This window comes from Mauremys mutica, chromosome 11 (assembly GCF_020497125.1).
Source record: "Mauremys mutica isolate MM-2020 ecotype Southern chromosome 11, ASM2049712v1, whole genome shotgun sequence".
Lineage (NCBI taxonomy): Eukaryota > Metazoa > Chordata > Testudines > Geoemydidae > Mauremys > Mauremys mutica.
Genome location: NC_059082.1, coordinates 44,249,650 through 44,270,901, shown reverse-complemented (window position 1 = coordinate 44,270,901; position 21,252 = coordinate 44,249,650). Strand labels below are relative to the sequence as shown.

Genomic DNA, 21,252 nt, shown 5'->3' with positions numbered 1-21,252 from the left:
GAACTTTTGTCCCCCAGCCAGGCCTGTGAAGAGGTCATCGATGCGGGGAAGCGGGTATTGCTCTGCACACAACACTGGGTTGACAGTGACTTTAAAATCACCGCAAATCCGGAGAGAGCCATCTTTCTTCACTATTGGAACGATAGGAGTGGCCCATGAGCTATGGGTAACTGGTATTAGGACTCCATTGGTGACCAGGCGCTCCAGGTCTGCTTCAACTTTTGGCCTGATGGCATATGGCACAGTTCGGGCTTTCAGATATTTTGGTGGACTGTCAGGTTTAATGTTCAATGTCACAGTGATTCCCTTCATACTTCCCAAATCATCTCCAAAAACAGCAGCATGTTTCCTTAGTATAGGGGTTAGACTGGTTTCTTCTTTAGTCATCTGGTGCACTTCTGCCCAGTTCAGTTGAATCTTCCCAAGCCAAGACCTACCCATTAAGGCTGGGTAGTTACCTCTCACCACAAACAGTGGCAATTTAGCCACCTGTCCATTGAGCTCCACCTTAACATCAATAGTGCCCAGCATAAGCACAGCTTCTCCCGTATACGTCTTCAGAACAGTTTTTGTTGCCTTAAGCGGAAGATGCTGTAGCTTTTCTTTATACACAGTCTCGGAGATCAGTGAGACGGCTGCACCGGTGTCCAGTTCCATGCGTATACGTTTGCCATCCAATAACGGGGTTACCCAGTATTCATGTGAGCCCACTGCCAAAGACAAAACATGCAGTGGCACTTTCTCTTGCGCTGAGGTGTCACCTTGATCATCCTGGGTCTGCTCTAGGGTATGCAAGGTTCCTCTTTTTGTCGGCCAGACCACAGGCCTCCTTTTCTTTTGTTTACAGGCACACTCAATGTGTCCCTTTTTGCCACAGTGTCGACACACCAGGTCCTTACACCAGCATTCCGATGCCTGGTGACCCGGCTTACCACAGCGGTAACATTCTTGACTCTGCACCGTTTTGTGGGTCAGTTCTTGTGACACTTTTTGCACCCTAGGGGATGCACCGATGTATTGCGCCTCCCTTGTAGCCAGTTCCATGGAGACAGCAATATCAACAGCCTTCTGTAAGGTAAGCTGAGCCTCTGTCAGTAGGCGCTTCCGTATAGCTTCACTGTACAGGCCACACACTAACCTGTCACGCAGGGCATCATTTAACATCTCTTTAAATTCACAGTGTTCTGCTAGCTTTTTTTAAATGGCTACAAATTGTACAACTGTTTCATCTTCCTTTTGGTCTCTTTTGTGGAACCTATATCTTTCAGCAATTACCAGTGGTTTTGGGGAGAAATGGGACCCCAGGTTTTCCACAATGTCACTGTAAGATTTAGTCTCAGGCTTAACAGGGTGTAGTAAGCTGCGTAGCAGGGAGTAGGTTTTAGCCCCTACAACACTTAAGAATATTGGCACCTTCTTTGTTTCTGTAATGTCATTTGCAATACCAAAAAGCTCAAAACGCTCAGTATACACATGCCACTGCTCTATATTCTCATCAAAAGGTTCCAGTGGCCTGGTCAGAGTAGCCATGATTTTAGTTTCACTTTCACAGTCAGTGCAAACAAGCAGTATTTTTATTTGTTTGTTTTGTACCTTGACTTCTACTTCCTTCTGTTACTGGAGCAGCACCAGGATCCCATCCATCATCGCCACTTGTTATATCCTTGGGGCAGCCGGTTTAGGAAGAAATCACTTGAGGCCAGACAGCAGACAGCTAACAAAACCACCATTTTATTTACAGACTCAGAGAACTCACCCAGCCGGCTGAAGCTGGCTGAGCTATCCCCTAATAATCTAACTCAGTTACCATAGGAACCAAAAACCATGACAACCAAATACACAACAGAAATGAGATTTAAAAGTTTGCAGGACTTTTCCTGTCTACCCGGCCAGTGCATCGGAGTTGAGAGTGCTGTCCAGAGCAGTCACAATGGAGCACACTGGGATAGCTCCCGGAGGCCAATACCGTTGAATTGCATCCACACTACCCCCAAATTCGAACTGGCAATGTCAATTTCAGCACTAATCCCCTCGTTGGGGAGAAGTACAGAAATCGATTTTAAGAGCCCTTTAAGTCAACAAAAATGGCTTCGTTGTGTGGATGGGTGCAGGGTTAAATCGATCTAACGCTGCTAAATTTGACCTAAACTAATAGTGTAGACCAGGGTAAGTGCCTTGCCCAAGGTCGCCCAGGAAACTTGTGGCGGAGCAGGGACTAGAACCCAGGTTTCCAGCTAGCACTTAAACCACTGGAACATCTTTCTTCTTTGTAATCCATTCCCTGTCAAAACCAAAAAACAGAAAACCCACCCACAGTGCCTGCTGCTCCATTAATAATATTTTGTACATTATTGTATACAGTATCTTTCATCTGAGAATTTGAGTATTTTACAGTTGTCAGGTAAGTATCGTGTCTCCATTTTACAGATGGGGAAACTGTGGTAGAAGGAGGTGACTTGACCTGCTCAGGATCATACAGCAAGTCAGTGACAGTGCAGGACAAAGACCTTAGGTGATCTGACTCCTAATCCTCTGTTTTAAGTACTAAACAATGCTGCCTCTCTGTAGCATCCCAGTGCTGAAGGTAAGTGGATGTCTGTCCCTCAGATGTCTGGGCAGGGCGCCTGAGGCGGGGAGCTCAAATGATGCCCCCATACCCCCTTGCTTGGGCCAAAACTTTGAAAGGTCTCAATTCTGCCTTCTTCCTGTTCTACTCCTCTCATGGTACTGCTCTGCTACCTACCCCAATAAAGAACTAACAGCTTAAAATGCCGTGTTCAAAAATTTTAAGTAACACTTAACTTTCAAATGCCTGAAGAGCAAATGTAACTTCCCTTGTCTGCATAGTAAACACTGTCATTTTTATTTGTTTGAATAATCAAAGTGGTGCTTTCCTTGCCTTCTTGGTTGCAAAGATTTGAACTGCTTCCTGCTGAAGGTCCACAGTCTGGGCCAGCTCATGCTCTATTGAGATAATTGCAAGGCCAACCAGCCTCTCCTGTGTCATTGTGGAGCGTAGATGTGTTTTTATTAACTTCAGCTTGGAGAAGCTGCGTTCTCCACTGGCAACTGTTACAGGAAGTGTTAGAAGTATGCGCAGAGCAACAAAAGCCTTTGGAAAGAGGGTGGTCATCTTACTTGTGCACATATATTCCAGAACACCCTTTGGAGTTGATCCTGGTGAAATGAATGAGACCTGCATGGGACAAAAAAAGCTCAAGGATTTAACTCTCGGATCCGTGTCTGTACTCCTCTATTCTTTCCTCTCATGTTGGCACCATTATCATAGCCCTGACTTCTCATGTCAGCTTTTGCAATTCCCGTATCTTCCAGCTTTTTAAGAAGCATGTTTGTCATACCAGCTCCAGTAGTATGATCAATGTCAATAAATTCTAAAAAATGCTCTCTGACAGTCACCATTGCAGGGACATTTTTACTAGGTTCTGTTGTTGTTACAAAATGCACCATTAAAGACATTTGTTCTGTATGGCTGATGTCAGGTGTGCAGTCCAGAATAACAGAGTAATAGCTTGCTGACTTCAGATCTGCTACAATCTTATGTTTTACTTTTGTTGCCAGTAACTGTATGATCTCATTTTGAATTGTTTTTCCAAGGTAGTGGTATGTGTACATTTCTTGGGTGGTAATTCTTCTTAGATGCTCCTAGAGTACAGCATCAAACTCAGCCATTAGCTCCACAATTTTAAGGACGTTTCCATTGTTTGGAACATACAGCTGATCCGAAGTGCCATGCAGTGCTAGGTTTTGGGTAGCACGCATTCTCACAATGGCAATGAGCCTTTTCAGAACATTTTGCCAGTAAAGACACTCTGTTGTAATCTTCTCTTGATGCTGATCATCTATGGTGGCCTTTAACCTTAGCCTCATCTCAAGCTCTTTCCACCTATGGAATGCTCTCTGGTGATTTGCTGCCTTCTCAGGGCATGCCAGATTTCTAGCCAGATTTTTCCAGTCCTTTGTTCCTGTAGAACCTAATGTGGCTGGAACATTAGACTGGAAGAGTTTGCAACAAAAACAGTATGCAGCATTCTGGGTTTTTCAATACATAAGCCATGGCCTCTCCACTTTGTCACCATTGGGGATTTCACGCCAGTAATGTGTTGGATGGAAACTTCCATTTTCATTGTCTTTGGGGAACATGACATTTTTCACTTGCTGTGGCCCATGCAGTACAAGGAAGTCCCTCAGGCTACTGTTCAAGTGGGTCCACAGTCCTGGATCATTTAGACTTAAGGAACTAAACTTAGCAGCAGCTGTTTCTTGCGCCTCCACCACACTCTTCTCTGATCTACACTTTTCTTCAGGAATGTGCATGGTTACATCCATGTGAGATGGAGATATGGATGCTGCAGTAGCTGCCAGGTCACCTGCACTCTGACTAACTGGAAGATCAGGCATCTCCTCACCACTCACATCCTCACTGGGGCCGGAAGGCTCACCGTGAACATTTGTGTCTATGTATCTCAGGAGAGCTCCCTCCTGCTTAGATAGAGAAGCTTCCTTTGATATTCTTTCTTTTTCTGAATGTTGCCCCAGAGGGGCGTTTTCTTCTTTCACTCATGACTGCTGTTCTGTGCCAGCTATAGTGGCTCTCAACACTCAGTTGAAGGGGACAAATAAGCAGGCTGGTAGCAGGGCCTGAGTGAGGGAAGATATCAGCATCTTAAGGGCCTAACTGGCTCCTACTACTTCAGTTGACAGTCTGTTCTCTTCAAGTGGGTTCAAGGAAGCAGCAGGAAACAGGAAGCTCCCTGAGAAGCTGGTGTTAATCAGTCCAGGCTCCTGGGGGTGCTAGAGAGGTACATAAGAGTCTCCTCCTCCTCCTCTCTCTCCCTGGAGCTCCTGCTGCTTTCTGTTATTCCCTCTCACCTTTTCTTCTGCCTGCCTGTTATGTCTCTTGTGCCCTCCTTCCTCCAGCACAGCACTCCACCATCTCTGTTCATCTAGAGCAGAGAGAATACATATGCACCAGCAGCAGACACAATTTTCTACACTCTGGGTCCTAGTGGTGCCCTCCCCAGTCTGGCACCTGAGGCGGTCACCTCAGTTCGCTTCATGGTAAGGCCAGCCCTGAGGCTGGGGGGGGAGAAATATTCATCATGTGATTTATTTAAATATGATTAATGAACTTCCTCAAATAAATTATTCAACAAGTACAATTTGACCATTCTGATTTTAGCCAACATGTTAAAGTCTTCTTCTCTTATGCAAGGGAAACGACAGACACACATCAAGAGACAACTAACAAGATTTTGGACAAGAAAAGAAATTGATTTGGGGGCCTGGTCTAGACACGGGGTTTGTGCTGATGTAATTATAGGTATGTTACACCAGAGCTGAAGGTGTCTTTTCCAGTGTCAGCGTACAGACCCACGTGGCTCTGATCAAGCTAGTATGCTAACAATAGCAGTGTAGTCCCATGGTCTGAGCAGCGCAAAGTGCTAGTGCAGGTAACATGCTGACAGTGTAGGGGTCATATCCAGGGCTTCTTTGCTCTGCCAGCCATCACCAGCTGCAATATTGGCCCATTAGAGCCACTGGCAGCCAGCTAAGTTAGAACAGGAGAGCAGCCCAGTGCACAATAGCTCAGGATCAGAGGATTGCAAAGGCCACTTTCACTCTTGAGCTGTGCTGCAAACTCCTTGCTCTAGCCAAGGATCTGACCTGGTGTGTTTACTATTCAGTCTTCATAATAAAGACACAGAATGTACCTGAGCCTCCCAGGAGCTAGGTAGCTGTGCAGAAGCCACCAGAATAAAGTGAGAATGTTGAAAATGAATGTAGATTCAAAAAGCAATTCACTGACCCAAATTCTTAAACTACAGCCACTGGCCTCCAACTGAACTGGAGGTAGAGAGCCAGAATGAACATAGCATTGCAGCTAATCTCCCCAGGCTCTGTGCAGAATTTTAACAACAGAAAGCTCATTTTGATGATTTGATAGAACTATTGTTGAGAGCTGATTCTTTTCATTAAACCACATGGCCCTTTTCCCTGGGATCCTTTGTGTGTTATCTACAGTCAGGTGAAGTGTGTGGCTTTTCAATTCTGTATTAAGAGAGAACTGTCTATTAGTTAAGCTCCAAAATTTCAGAGACATCACTGAACTTCAGAGCTCTTATGACTGCGTTGGGCACGTCCTCTGGGTTCTAAATACCATTTTCTTTTTCAGACCATCACTGTGTTGATGAGAAATTGTTTTTTTGTGGGACTCATACTATTTACTACAATTATTTATTATTTGTATTATGGGGTTCTCACAACAGAATGCAGCCACCAACTCTTGCTGGTGGCGGCTCTGACAATTTTTCTTAAAATACTTAATTAACTTTAGGAAAAACAAATAAATATGCACATCTACATGTCCAAATCATTGTAATCTATCTATGTATGGGTTTTTCTCAGACTCAATAATAAAAAAGTGTACAGTTGTCTCTATTCTTTATTGGACCTAAAGAGAAGAGAAACACAAATAAGGTGCCTTGAATATTCTTGTCTTTTTTCTTATTGTTTCTTTTGCCCTTTAAAAAAAAAAAAAGACTTGCTAGTTACTAAGCATGCTGTGAAAAGTGATACAGAGGCAGCAGAGGCCACAGGTGACGGGGCACTGGAGGAGGCAGCAGGGGGGCAGAACTGATGGGGGGTGAGCTTGGGCCAGAGCACATCACCACATCGCCAGGGAATGGAGCCCGAAGCCCCACGTCCAGGGGATAGGGCCTAGGGACAGAGCCCGAAGCCCTGTGGCTGGAGCCTGCCTCCCAAGGGCTGATGCACTGGCCCCGGGAAGGTGGGGAACTCACTGGCTGCGTGCTCCTCCAGCTTGTGTCGCTCCAGAGGGAGGCAGGGCCCAACCACTGCTGGTGGTCCCTGGGAAGGGGCTGCTACTTTGCCCTTCTTCCCCGCCCCTCCCCCATCACTGCCCAGGAGGCCGTGGCCACAAGAAAAGCCCCTGGTGGCTGCATGAGGCTATGGTGGCCGCATATGAGAAATGCTGCCTTAGGACCCCCAGTTCTGGACCAGGACCCCCTTGTGCTAGGTGCTGTACAAACAGAACACCAACACAGTGTATGCTCCAAAGAGCTTGTGCAATCTAATTAAGATGCACCACTGGTGTGTCCATATCTTTGCTAATGCAACTTTAATAAACCAGCTCATGTATCTTTGTGCACCACTGTCCTCTACTGGATGGTATCAGAACTGCTCAACTATGTGCCAGAGATCCTGTATTACTCACACCTAGTGAAAGGTCTCCTCTACTCAAGTGGCCAGGGGCTGTGCTTTTTGGAGAAGGAGGATCTGAGTTTGATTACTGCTGCCGCCATGAAGTTCTGCATATTCAGGTTTAGGAGTCAAACTGGAACAAGTGTGTATTCTATATATTATATCAGTTCTTATACCATGCTCATCACCGTAGTGTCAGATGGACAGAAGGTCTAGAAGGATGAAGTCTTGACATCACACAGGCTTTGTGCTTCCAGCGCTGAAATGAGAGGAAAATAGATTATTCTGTCCAAGCATCCTACTGTGGTTCACTGAACAAAACTGTGGTACAGAATAGCATTACAGTTCAGATTACACAGAGCTACTTAGAGAAGCCAGATTAATCAGCCTTTCATCACTATGTTTGCAGATCTCATTTCAAGGCAGGTGAAATGACAATAAATCCAGAGCAAAGAAACTGATCTGTAGTCAGAGCAGTTTAATAAAGAAAGAAGGAAGAAAAAAGTCATTGCAGAAACATCTCCCTAGGAAACACCTCTCTCCTGCCTTGCTCCAGCTTTGGCTTGTGTTTCACTCACAGGTTTAGTTACTGTCAGAAAACCATCTTTCCTCAACTAGGGCATCACCCTGTACCTATTATGGTCTGACACTGCATGGGGCTGCCCCACTGGAAACAGCCAATGAGCCGCACACATGGTCAGAGGAGAGATGGGTCAGTGGAAAGGTGTGTGAGAGTATAACATGCTGCTGGGGTGCCCAGAGCTGCGTGCCAGTGTGTTATCTCTCTGCCTCAACAGGAGTGAGTTTTGCTGGTAACTAGATTGTGTGCTAGCTTCCTGCCACACCAGTCTGTCTGCCTCCGCCCCCCACCCCCCAGCCAACTCCTCAAGGCACTTCCGGCCCAGACCTCACTTAGTAGGTACAATCAGTGAACTCCAGCATCTGAGTGCCCCAGGGATGTTTCTCTGCAGCGCACAGCCCCACATCATGGTGCAATCACAGAAGATATTAAGTTCACTGCTCTGTTAAAGAGTCAGTACATCACAGCTTATTAATTGAACTGGGGTAAATACACTGTTCTCTTCAAACACCACCCTGAACTGGTTTATGGTAAAAGTAAAACAAGTTGATTAACAAAAGAGTATGGGTTAAGAGACACCAAGTAAAAGATAAAGGTAGAGCTGGCTACAAGCAAATAAAAGTGAAAATACGTATCTAAAATCTGAAACTTAATCTAGCAAGATACCGTCTTTGTGCAAGATGGTTTCTCTCACCCCCAGTCTCCTTTCCAGCCTGGCCAGGAGCTCTCACAGACATGAAAGCGCTCAGTTTCATTGTTTCCTTAAGGTGAAAGATTGAAATGGATTCTCTCTCTGTTCCTTGTCGCCCCAAAGGGATGTCTTTGTGTTACATGTCAGGAAGGCCTCCTGGGAACTCAGTCTCCTCTGTCTTTCTGGGGTGCAGAGCCATGTTAATTCTCTATCTCTTGTGTTCCACCTCACAGTAAGGCCCACTGGTTTAGCAGCTTTGATAGCTGATAGCAGCTTTGTTTACAGCTAATATGTAAATTGAGGTAAACCTCCCTTCCCTCTATCACCTTTACCTAGGTTAGGCTGTCTTTGACTTAAACAACGTTCTAGTAACATTATACAGAGAGAATTCATAACTTCACATATAAGGTTAACACATGCATTTTACAATGATATTAATAACCAGCATGTTATTAGCTTTCATGTGATACCTCCCATGGCATACTGTATACCAGTATTATTGCAGTAGTGTGTAAATACAGGGGGGCCTTGGCTCACAGAGGGTAAGGATGTATTAATGTACTGCGAAGTAGGAGCTCTCCCTATACTGCTGTCACAGAGTGCAGGCATTGAACAGTTAGGGCCTTCTCCTGCCTCTCAATCTACCTGGGCAACAATCATTAACATCCCAGCGTTCTGCTGTGGAGTGAGGGCAGGTGTGTCTGAGGTCAAAAGCGGCTCAAGCACAGAAGAGCAAACTGGAAGCCAAGTGCAGCTGACAGGATGAAGGAGTGAGGTGAGGCGTTTGCTGTGACGATGGAATCACAAAGCAGATGCTGGTCTAGCACTCTTGGGGAGGCTGCAGTAATCACACCAACTTCTTCTCCTCCTCCTTCCATCTCTTCTCACTTCCTCAGCCCAGTTTCTTGATAAAGAAACCCATTATACTATATCCACAGAACTACTAACGTTCAGCCACAGGGTTGGAGTTTGATTGTCTCCTTGAAGGCACTCCCCCCACCCCATATCTCCCTCTCCACATCCTGGCCTTGCAACTGTGTGGGAGAGCTCTTTGTGCCCCTGGCTGGAATTTGCACCTGTGACTCCAGAAAACTCATTATTGCAAACCTGAGGTGTTGCCCTCTCAGACATACCCTTTTGATCCTTAGCGTGTTAGCCAAATTCTTGCTTGAGTAATTCCATTTTGTTTCCTACCCTGCAATTTCAATTGGGTAAGTTCTTGTTTACGTCCTCACTAGAACTGTTGTGTAGTGTTGCTGTGCACTGCTGAAGAGCTGTCCCATTGCATCCCAGAAGTGGCCACACTCTTGTCCTGCATAAATTTGAATGATGATGGAAGCATACAGGGTCTGATTCTCCATTGCCTGCAGCTCATATAGCTATTTACACCAGCGCAAAACACTACCAAATCCAAATTGTAGCTTTTCACAGCTATTTTGCACTGGTGTAAATAGCTACATGAGCTGCAGGGAGAATCAGGGCTTGTCTATCCTGGTGATACGTGTAGCAGTCACTCTCGTTCTATGGCAGGTTTTCCAGATCTTGACTCATTCTTGTAGTTCTTTTCTGCACCCTTTCAGCTTTTCAACAGCCTTTTTGAAGTGTGAACACCAAAATGGGGCACAGTATCCAGTAATGGTCTCACCAGTGCCATGTCCAGAGATAATACCAGCTCCCTGCTCCTGGTTGATATTCCCTTGCTTATGTATCCGAGGATACCATTCTTCCTCTTAGCTACAGCATTGCACTGAGAGTTCATGTTTAGATGGTTACTTACCGTGACCCCTAACTCTTTTTCAGTCACTGCTTTCCAGGCTACAGTCCCCCAGTTTATAAGGGTGACCTATATTCTTTGTTCCTCGATGTATGACCTTGCATTTGGCTGTGTTAAACTGCATGTTGGCTCACCTTACCAAGAGATCGAGGTTGGCCTGTATTAATGGATGTCCTCATCATTATTTACCACTCCACCAATTTTTGTGTCCTCTGCAAATTTTACCTGCAGTGATTTTATATTTTCTGCCCAATCATTGATAAAGGTATTGAATAGCCTAGGGCTGAGAACAGATTCCCTACAGGATCCCACTAGAAGCATCCCCACTGGGTGACAATTCCCCACTTACATTTACTTTTTGCAGTCTGTTGGTTAACCAGTTGCATTGATTTTGTATAGTGCTAAATATTTGTATCAGCATGTTATGTGGGACTAAGTCAAATCCTTAGAACTTTGTCTACATGTGAAAGTTAATCTGGAATAATGATCTCAACAAAGAATGACGACAAGTTTATCTGACAAGCCCTATTTTCCATAAACGTTGTTGACTGGTATTAATTATGCCGACATTCTTTAATTCTGAAGATGCGAGGTGGCTGTGGTGCCAGAGTTCAGGATGGAAGGTGTTTACAGATCCAATCTGCCATACTGTGCCTGTGTCTGATTCAAATTCTGCAAACCCTCTTGGAGGAAGGGTGTTTGTCAGTCTTGGTTTTAGACGGGAGCTGAAAGTGCAGGCAGGAACCTGGGGCACTGAAACAGAATGAGAAAGTTAACGAATTGGTGTGGAGCTTTAGGAAAGTTTTGTTTGGGAGGAAGGTTAATACCGCTTTTGATTTAATCCAAACTGGCTGGTGCCTTGGGACGCCATTGTATGCTCACCTTGAACCCCAGCCTCAAGACAAGCTGCCATGCACATGTGCACTCCTGAGTGCTGCATGCAGGTTACTACTGACTAACCTGAGCCCTCCAAATCCTACCAGAACCAAGAAACAAAAGCTAGAGGGAGCCCCACAGGTAGCTGCTCTAATATCTTCAGGATGGCATCAGCTGGGAGTGTGGACTGCCCTTGAAAAGTCAAGTGGTAGATTTAACTGAAGCCAGTTTGTTAAGGATATGATACAAACTCCTATGAGCAGCAACTCCTCATGCAGCAATGCTGTAACAGAATAGTTTGTTTTCATTAGGCTTTGAGGATACAACTAAATTCTGATGCATCAGAAGTTCTCTTCCATTGAGAAGGTACTGTGCATAGGCGCCAACTCCATGGTTGCTCCGGGGCTGGAGCACCCATGGGGAAAAATTAGTGGGTTCTCTGCATCCACCAGCAGCCAAGCTACTCTCCCCCCTGCCTCACCTCCTCCTCCCCTCCCCACCTGAGCGCACCACATCCCCGCTTCTCTGCCTACCTCCCAGTGCTTCCCGCCCGGCCACCGCCAAACAGCTGTTTGGCCACTCCGGGGAGGGGTGGGGAAGGAGGAGCGCTCAGGGGAGGAGGTGGGGAAGAGGCAGGGGCCAGTGCCGGGGCAGGGATTTGGGGAAGGAGTCGGAATAGGGGCAGGGCGGGGACTTTGGGGAAGGGGTTGAAATGAGGGCAGAGCTGGGAACGAGGGGGGTCGAGCACCCACTGGCAGGAGTAGAAGTCGGCGCCTATGGTGCTGTGATCTGGTGAAAGGGCTCCACACAGCACCCTCACTCATGGCTCAGATCTGTTCTTTAATCACGTGAAGTTTCCCCTCAGCACCAGGTGCATTCTGGGGCCAGGCAAACTTGTGTCACTGAATTTTGCAACACTTGGAAAGGGCAAAGTGCTGGGTAAGATTACACTGCAAGGCTGAAAGTTGAGCTGGAACTTAAATTTGATTGGTTTGGAATTCCGCTTACCAGGCATTAATGAAACAATAATGGCAGGCAAACTGCTGCACAGAGAGCTCTCACCTGAGCCAGCAGAGCCTTTGGGGAGGGAGAGTTCTTCTGTCCCTAGTGCACAGAGACTTCCTCTCAGCTAGAAGCACTTGCTTGGCTTACCTCCCTGCTAGGGAAACTGCGAGGCTTAGGGTGAAGTCCTGGTTCCATTGACAGAGTTCACATTGACTTCAGTGGAGCCAGGATTTCATCCTTGATTCCTTACCATTTGTAAAGTGCTTTGAGAGTCTGGGGCAAAAGGGTCTAGAGAGAACTTAATGTCCCAGTCACCCTTAAAGGGGAAATGGACATGGGGTGATCAGATGTCTCGATTTTATAGGGACAGTCCCGATTTTTGGTTCTTTTTCTTATATAGGCACCTATTACCCCCCACCCCCGTCCCAATTTTTCACATTTGCTGTCTGGTTACCCTAAATGGACATGGGCTTAAATGATGGAGAACATGGGGGAAGGATGTTCTTGTGAACCCAAACAATGGTTGGAGAGCTTTGCAAAACCTCCAAGGCAAGGAGGAGGTTCCACTGTCTCTTCCTCAGTCCTTCAGGGTAATGCACAGTAACTAATGATTAGAAGTTGTATGCACCCAGCACAGTGTGCTGTGCAGTGTCTCAGTTCACTCTATTCAGATCATCCACTATGCTTGAGCCAGGTGGAGGTGGCTTTAGGTCACCTTATGCACTCCCCCAATACTTGGGCTGGCTGGGGGCTGGTCCAGGTTCCAGCATACAATACAGCAGCCTCTGGGATACTCTAACTTATGCCAGGCCACTCCCAGCCCCTTTGTGGCAGCCAAGGCTTGCTTGGATGTAGGAATGCTCAGTCATGCCCCCTTTCTGCTAGGAATGCCCCCTGTACCGAGATACAGGAGATGGGGATGATTTAGAGTATTCTCTGACAGTTCTGCTTCATTGGAGGGTTCCCTGATGCCTCAGGGGCACAGTTCGTCAGGCTTGATGGCACTGCAGGAGGGCTGAGGATCTGACTCACCATGTCTCACTAGCCCAGTAGGTGCAATGAGATGTAGACTGGATATGAAGGAGGGATGTCCAGCGATTAGCGCAGGAGGCTGGGATTCAGCGCTCTTGGGTCCTGTCACTGCCATGCTGTATAATCTAGGGCAAACCACTTCACCTCTCCGTGCCTTGGTTTACCCAGCTGTAAAAAATATTGGGACAATAATAGTGACCATACTGAGTTGTTAAGATGCAAAATCACTTGAAATTAGTCAAGCGCTGTCATACCCTAGGTTGAAAGGTGCTACAGAAGTGCTGAGCATTAGCTAGAAATGTGTTAATAAAAGGCCTGCTGCAGAAAATAACTTACCATTCACCAGAGGAAATTTGCCCAAGAAAATCCGAAGTTGTATGTGTGGTATACATGGCTTCTGCCTTTCTGCAGCTGGGTTTTATCAGGTACTGTTCCATCCTGAGAACATGTTGAGCTTCTCCAGAAAACTGCAGGAATGTGCAGTGGCCAGGAAACCCCACTAAACCTTGGCCTCTGTTTTGGATTCCCTCCAGGTGAGAAGAAAGGCCCAGCTGCCACTTCAGGAGCTGTTTGCTGAAAGCCTGTCAGGGACGGTCTAGATCAGGGGTCCCCAACGCGGTGCCCTCGGGCGCCATGGCACCCACAGGGGCATCTTAATGCGCCCAGGTCCTGGCTCCCAGGAGAGCACCCGCCAAAATGCAGTCGAATTTCAGCAGCATTTCGGCAGGGACGCCTCTCGATGACGCCGCTTGCTGTCGACAAGTGATGTCATTGAGAGGCGTCGCTCCCGAATTTTGGCGGCGACGCCTCTCGATGCCGTCACTTGTCGACGGCAAGCGGCATCATCGAGAGGCGTTGCTGCCGAAATTCGGCAGCATTTCGGCAGGTGCTCCACCGCCACAGTGGTCCTTCATCTGGCACCTGCCAGACGAAATGGTTGGGGACCACTGGAGATAATATTTAGTTCTGCCATGAGTGCAGGGGACTGGACTAGATGACCTCTCAAGGTCCCTCCCAGTCTTACGATTCTACAATTCAAAGGAATCCAGGGTGGTGGCAGCATGAGGAACGTGCAGCAGGAATAGAATTTGGGGGTCGGAGTAGGAGTACTCACCCAACATCCACCTACAAACCACCCACTTGAGATACCAAAATGAAATGCCACTGAAAGCAGATCTTTACAAAATCATCCCTCAGCACTGGATCGGGGTGAAATAGTTAATAATGTTTATATTTAAAAAGTTTTGCTATTAGACTTCAGAGTAAACTAATCCATTGAGGTGAATTGTTTCAGGCTCTCTGCAGGCTCAGGCAGACATCACTGACATAGTTACACTCGGTTCATATGTTTGGTGTTTTCTTTGTAACCACCAGTACTACAGAGTAATTGTTTTAAATGGAAGTTGAGATTCTGAAGCACAAGATAATAGCCTCCAGACAAAAAAAAGCCGTTTGCCAATCTGCCCTGACCTGGTCCCTTAAAACCCTGGGTGAGCAAGACTCCTCATGCCCCATGAGGCAAGATCTTATGGGACACTACTTGGCTAGAGGATGTAGTGTATGTGAGCTTATTGGCTGTCACAAAGGTGCCATGGCACCTCCATTTGAGGGAACAAATGAGAATGGGACAATGTGGCCCTAAAATGAACTGGGAGATGCAGGCAGTGGCCTTCAATTGATATCCACTGAAAGGTTTCCCCCTTGCTTTTACCAGACTGATTATTCCTCTCTCCTTTTTTTTCTACAGGTAAGAAAAATTCCATTCTGCTGCATAAAGTCCAGCATGACCTCAACTCTGGTGTCTTCAACTACCAGGAGAACGAGATCATCCAGCAGATTGTGCAGCATGACAGAGAGATGGCACACTGTGCTCACAATGTCCAGGCTGCGGCCGCTGCAGCTGCAGCTTCCACACCAACCCCTGTCATCTGGACTCCACTGATCCAGGCGCCCTTGCAAGCTGCAGCAGCCACCACTTCAGTAGCAATAGCTCTGACCCACCACCCACGCCTCCCAACGGCTATATTCCGTCCTCCAGTGTCTGTCTTGGGTTCCTTGGGGCAGCCGTCCAGCCAGACACCGAGACAACTGAAAAGGCTTCAGTCCATTATACCATCAGCTGGTCCTTCCGCCGTAGGTTCTCCATCCAGCACGCCATCCCAGCTGCATACTCCAGGAGCTGAAACCCCTTCATCATCTTCCTTCCAAATCCAGCAGCTGGCAGGATTCACGGCCTCTGCTGGCTTAGGCCAGTTCCATAAGGCCTCGGTTGGATCTCCTTCCCCTGGCTCAAGCCAACAGTGCTTGGGTGGCACATCATCAGCGGGATTGAACCAGTTTCAACAGGCACCTTCAGGGTCTCCTTTAGAGACAGCTCAGCAGCAGCCACTTTCCAGCAACACTCCGCCTAGTGGGTTTGGCCACTTTCAGCAGGCCACCACTAGCTCTCCGTCTACTTCCTTCACCCAGCTCTCGTCAAACTCACCTAGCAATCTTCTCAACGAATTTCAGCCCACCATCCCCAGGCCACCGCAGGTGGGACAGTTACAGCCACTCACGGGAAGTGGAACTTTGGGAGGAATGAACCACTTTCAACCTCCTCCTTCTTCCAGTTCTCCATCCTCTAGCTTAAGCCAGCTGGCACAAACCTCTGGAGGCTCCCTTTCAGCGCTGTGCCAAATCCAACCAAGTGCATTAGGCTCTGCAACTGGGACGATAGGCCACCAGGAAAGGTCACCTTTTGCCTCCATGTCTCCACTGCAGCAGCCTGGTGTAGCCTCCCCTTGTTACACCCCTTCTGGCCTTAGTCCTCCTAGTCAGAGCCCAGTGGCTGCAAGAACTTTCCAGTGTGGCCCTGCCAGGGCCTCCGGCTCTCATGGATCTTTGCTCATGCCTCAGACCTCCAGCCCGCCTCCACTGGTCCTTCAACCCAAGAGCTCTCCACATTTGCCACCAAGACGCCTGAGCCAGGACATCAAGTTGATTTCTGCTTCCCAGCCATCTTTGCCCCAAGAATTGGCTCAGACTCTGAGCCAAAGCTCTCCTCTTTCCTCTAGAGAGTCTGTTCTGAGCTTCTTTCCTTTCTCTGGGGGAGGGTCTGGACTTCTTGGGAAGCCGTGTAGCTCTATTCCTGGGCGCATGACTTTGCCGCGTCAGATGTCCTCAGGTTCTCTGCCACACCCACTAGTGTTTGGAGCCAGTGCTGTCATTGCTCCCTCCCTGACTGCTGGTGGGAGGAAAGAATCTGTTGTGCTCCCTGGGGAGCTAGAACCTGTCAGATCCAAACTGCCCTCCAATTTGTGAAGACCTCTTCTCAAAGCAGTTTCTGTCACTCATGCAATTCAGTTCCTGATCAGACTTTCACAAGTCATTGCTTTCCTTTTTCTTTCTTTATTTGCCTTTCTTTCTTTAGGTTTGACTGTGATTAGCGATAAACAAAAAGAAGATAACCAGGTATTCTTAGAGCTATAGATTTTTGGTCACTTGATTTTATAGAATATTTTAATACATGGAGCAAAAGAAAATGAGGAAATTTAATCCACTGAGGTAACACACAAATACAATGTGTGCCTGAGCTGGAACTTCTGAATGATCAGCCATAGAGCCACCAAAAGGTTTTCCTGTTGAGATGCAGATCCCAGGTTGACATGGGCAGGAGAAGGAACATTGGGCCAGGTCCATAGCCGGTGTATTTTGGAACAGCTCCGTTTGAAGAGCTGTGTTGATTTGCAGCAGCTGGAGATCTGGCCTTTAGTGTCTAGATTTGGAGGTCCTGAGCAGTTTGCTGTGCACATCGGAAGGTTCTGATTCCCCTATGGTTTTCTCGTGTCCTGAGTGGATTGCAGAGGAAGTGGCGGAGGGTCAGTATTGCTAATGCAGTTCCCCATAGGGATTAGAATCACAAGGGCAAGGGGTTTGCTTTTCCCTTTCTTGGACTCCTTCTGGACAAGGTGAAGCACCTGGTGACCTGGCTATAGAAGGACCCTCTCTTCCTCAGCATTGCGGGCTCCAGCTTCTGATTTCTTCCCACCCCACAGATGTGTTAGTGGGAGAAAAAGCCAATCACAGGTCCATCATGGTAGGGTGGGGCTATGTCCCCTCTGTATTGCTAAAGAGTTTGGGGGCAGGGGAGGTGCGAGTCTCATCTCACTGGTCACTGTTGTGCTTTGCCAGCCGACCAGCAGCATGGCTGCTGCCTTACAACTAGAACCATGCTCAGGGACCTGTTGCTGATTTTGCATTCCAGCTGAAGGAAGTCAAAGCAAGTGGTGGGAAGAGGATGGTTCATTCGCCTCACCTCCCACAGTGTTAGCATCTCAGCTTCTGGGGACCTCTGCTTTGAACCACAAGAGAACAGAGTAAAATTATGTTGAAAGGTAGAGTCCAGCTAGTTTCCATCCTGCCATTCCTGTGTTCAGGGAAGCCCCATGGTGTGGTACAGAGTGTCACCCTGATGCTCTGCCGGAGCCTGAGGGAGCCACCTGATTTGCATCTAAATTAATATAATGTAAAATATGTGTATGAAATGCTGCCAGCCGTGGCCTGTGCTTCTCCTCTGCCAGAGGAACAGAAATCATTTGCTTGACTTCACCAGCAATAATAACCTGCAGTTGATTGGCTGTGGCTCCACTCTGCAATGACAGCACCATCAGACATTGTCGGATCCTGCGGGCTCCTTGGGCTACATCTTGGGTTCCTGATGTAAGGCAATCCAAGCAGGGACAGGACAATAACTAGAATCCTGGAGAGGTTTCAGCCATTGGATGTGCACAGAGCTGAGATGCTGCAGCCTTTATCTCTAGAGCAAATATTTCCTCTTGCTTTTCTTGTCTTTTTCTTAGACCAACAGGTGTCTCTGATCACCTCACTGTAAAAGAGCCGAGCGCTCACCATTTTTCTATCACAGGGTCCCATGTGCCCCTTCTTCCTCTGCCCTCTAATATCATAGATTCCTTCCAGTGCTCCCACAAAAGCAGGCCCTCCTGCCACAGTGCCAGAACAACAGTAACAATCAGAGTAATAGCAATCCTCCTGTCTTTCCCCAGCCCCCTAAAAAACTGGTTGGCTGCTGGTTTTATACCGAATTGTTTGCAAAACTCTGACAGGCCTATATCTCCAAAAATTGCTGCAAGTGTAACTGGGCACTCTTGGTTCAAGGTGCTTTGGTGGCTCACAATTAAGATGTAATCAGCTTTGGTCTTCCTTAAAGGGTCAAGGTTATGCTAGAAATTTTTTTCTACTAACTAAATACAGCTATATATGTGTGAGTGTATATATAAGTGTATATGTATGTAGATACAATATACACTGCTATACACACATATAATATACACATATATATTCTATTTTTAAAATACATGTCAGTTTTGACCTTCCTGTAGAGGCAATTGGCAGGTGATGCCTATAGAGTATATACCTTGCTTTCCAAAACGTATATAGGATCATCCGACCAGCTTCAGCTAATGGCCCATTTGAAACAGAAACCACTGACAGAGGGGGAAACTGACCAACACCTCCCCCTCCCCCACGCCCATGCTCAAAGATATGAGACAATTCCTAGAAGGAAGCTTTGGGAGACCTTTAAAAAAAATTTTCCCCTATTGCCACATGCTGGACAGACCACACTGAGCGTCTTGAGAGAGTGGGATCTGAGAAGATGGCTGGGGTCGGAGAAGGTAAGGAGTGGGTGGGAAAGATCTCCTAGAGACCAACACCACCAAGCCTTTGTGGATGAACATGCTGTAACTGCTGTGTTGGCACTTGAATTTCAAATGAAACCCATGGATACTCAGACACACACAGCTGCACAGACACACCTGCTGGGCTGTCACTGGTGGACTTGTGTTCCTCCCCACATTTGGTGGACAGGCTTCATTCGGGTGGGTTCCTTTGTTTTGATTTTCTAGGGGACATTATTTGATTTCTGATTCTTAGCGGTGCAGTAGCTAATACTGAGTTACTCCGACTGGACTTCAGTCAACACTAGGCTTGTCACAGTAGTTTTATTGTGAGGGAGGGAAGAGTTGTAGGGGAAGGGTTTGGAATATAAAACAGACACAATAAAAAAAACTTAGTAAATAAAAAAGACCTTCTGACTTGGTATCTGTTTACTTTAACCCACAGGAGAAGGTAAACAACAGATCATATGATCTCTCATTTCAGGACATCTATTTCCTACTAGTCCTGCTTCGGGGTATTGGGGGACTTTGCATTTCCCCTCCTGTCTGTCTGTACCCCTATCTGTCTGTATTTTCCTAGCCGCCTGTGTGATTTTGAAGGGGCTTCTTTTTTTCCTAGGAAAATAAAAATAAATTGCTGGAGAACACCAACAAGTGCAGAAAGGGAAGGGCTCTATGCTTTTAAACCTACAAGAGGAAACATGATTGATGCTTATAGGGATTCATATTTGTGTTACTGGAGAGCCAGGATGCCCCAGCTGAGTTTGGAGCCCATACAAGCATGTAGTGAGAAGCAGTCCTTGCTGCCAAGAGTTTATGCTCTGCATAGAAACCAGAGAAAAGTTGGGAGAAAGGAAATATTGAATCCCCATTTTCACGACTGGGCAATGCTGAAATGTACATATGGCACATGTTTTGAGGATGACATTGTCCTCCAGAATCTAACTTTCATTTCTTTAAAAAAAGGAAGTTCTCCCTTGAGTTTTTGTGCACATGGATCCCACTCTAGGTGCTCATGCATCTCATGCAGGTGAGATTGAGTTCTTGAGCCAGCAGTGTCTATTGGGGCCACACCTGCATGTCCTCATGCCCCCCAAACTAAGGGCACACAGAAGCCCCACCCACCGCTTAGTTCCATCCTGTGGCAGTGAGGTGGAGCTCAGCTGTGTTCACCTGCTACCTCACAGCACCTTTTGCCCAATCCTTTTATATAGCTTAGTTCAGTGAGATATTTCTGCCTTATTGGCAGCCCCTTCTTTGTATTCATTCTCTAAAATCTGTCATTAGTCAATGTCTTCCTGCCTAAAAGCTGAGCCTCAATCCTCTAGGTTTAAGCCATGCCCATTGTGCAAAGGACTCATCTCTCTAACCCATGGGCACAGTCAGTGTCTTTTCTCTTTGGGCAAGTGCCGCATCCAGAACCATTGCTCATTGTTCTGGTTCTTCTTCACTCCACTTGCTACTCCAGAGATACTTGGCTAAAGCTCCACCTCCTAGAGAAGACAATGAGGGGAAAGAAAGGTTTTGGAAAGACACTTCCCTTTCTGATGTCAGAGGCTCTTCTCCAAGCGATCCCTCTTCTTTAGTGTCCCTATAAGTGGGAACTCTACCCTGCAGGTTCCTGGTTCCAGTCTGAAACCCACTCAGTCAACTGTCCTTGGGCCTGCATACTAGCTATGAGTAGAGCTGGTCAGAAAACTTTAAGTCAGCATCAGAAAATACAGGTCCATCAAAGTCAAAATGATTAATGAATTTGTGTCAATTTTGCCAAAATTTTGTTTGGGGGGCAGGATTTCCAACAATGTAGAACAGCCCATTTTGACATTTTTTTGGAACAAAACGTTTCCAGTTTTCTTTTGAGAATGACTTTACATTTCAAATTGTTTAATGTTTTGAATTACATTCTTAGTTATAACAAAATTTAAAAAAGAGTCAGAATTGAAATTAACCATTTTGAACAATCCAAAATGAAAGGGAAGGGTTTTTATTCTTGCTGCTTCTTTATTCCCAGAAAAAAAGCATGAATACTGTGACAGGATCCCCAGGGGTGCAGCCTGGGCTGTCTCTCACAATGCTTTGCTAGTGACAAGCAGCAAACCCCTCCATGTGTTATCACTCAGCACAACAGCATGTGGAGCCCTACACCCCGCTAGATTACATGAATGCTCCCAGAGCCACTTGAATCACACAGAAAAAGGCATCAGCCAAACCTCCCCAGCTCCCAGCCTTGTACCTCAGGTGTATACGGTCTTGCACTGCTCAAGATGAGCAGTGCAAATTTATTAATTGGTTCACCACTTCATCAATGGAAAGTGGCTATACACCAGCCTTTATAAACCTGAGCAAGCACCCTTACCAAGCACTTCAGGCAAAC

The 21,252-nt window shown here is 46.7% G+C and overlaps 1 protein-coding gene across 5 annotated transcripts in view; it reads left to right on the top strand.

The window, feature by feature from the left end:
* Positions 1-19,250, top strand: part of HCN4 (hyperpolarization activated cyclic nucleotide gated potassium channel 4) — a 175,025-nt gene extending 155,775 nt beyond the window's left edge. For all 5 annotated transcript variants that reach the window (XM_044978649.1, XM_044978653.1, XM_044978651.1 and 2 more), the window contains one exon: positions 14,948-19,250. In XM_044978649.1, the coding sequence (XP_044834584.1) occupies positions 14,948-16,503 (1,556 nt within the window). In that variant the 3' untranslated portion in view covers positions 16,504-19,250. The remainder of the gene's footprint in view (positions 1-14,947) is intronic.
* Positions 19,251-21,252: the final 2,002 nt, after the last annotated feature.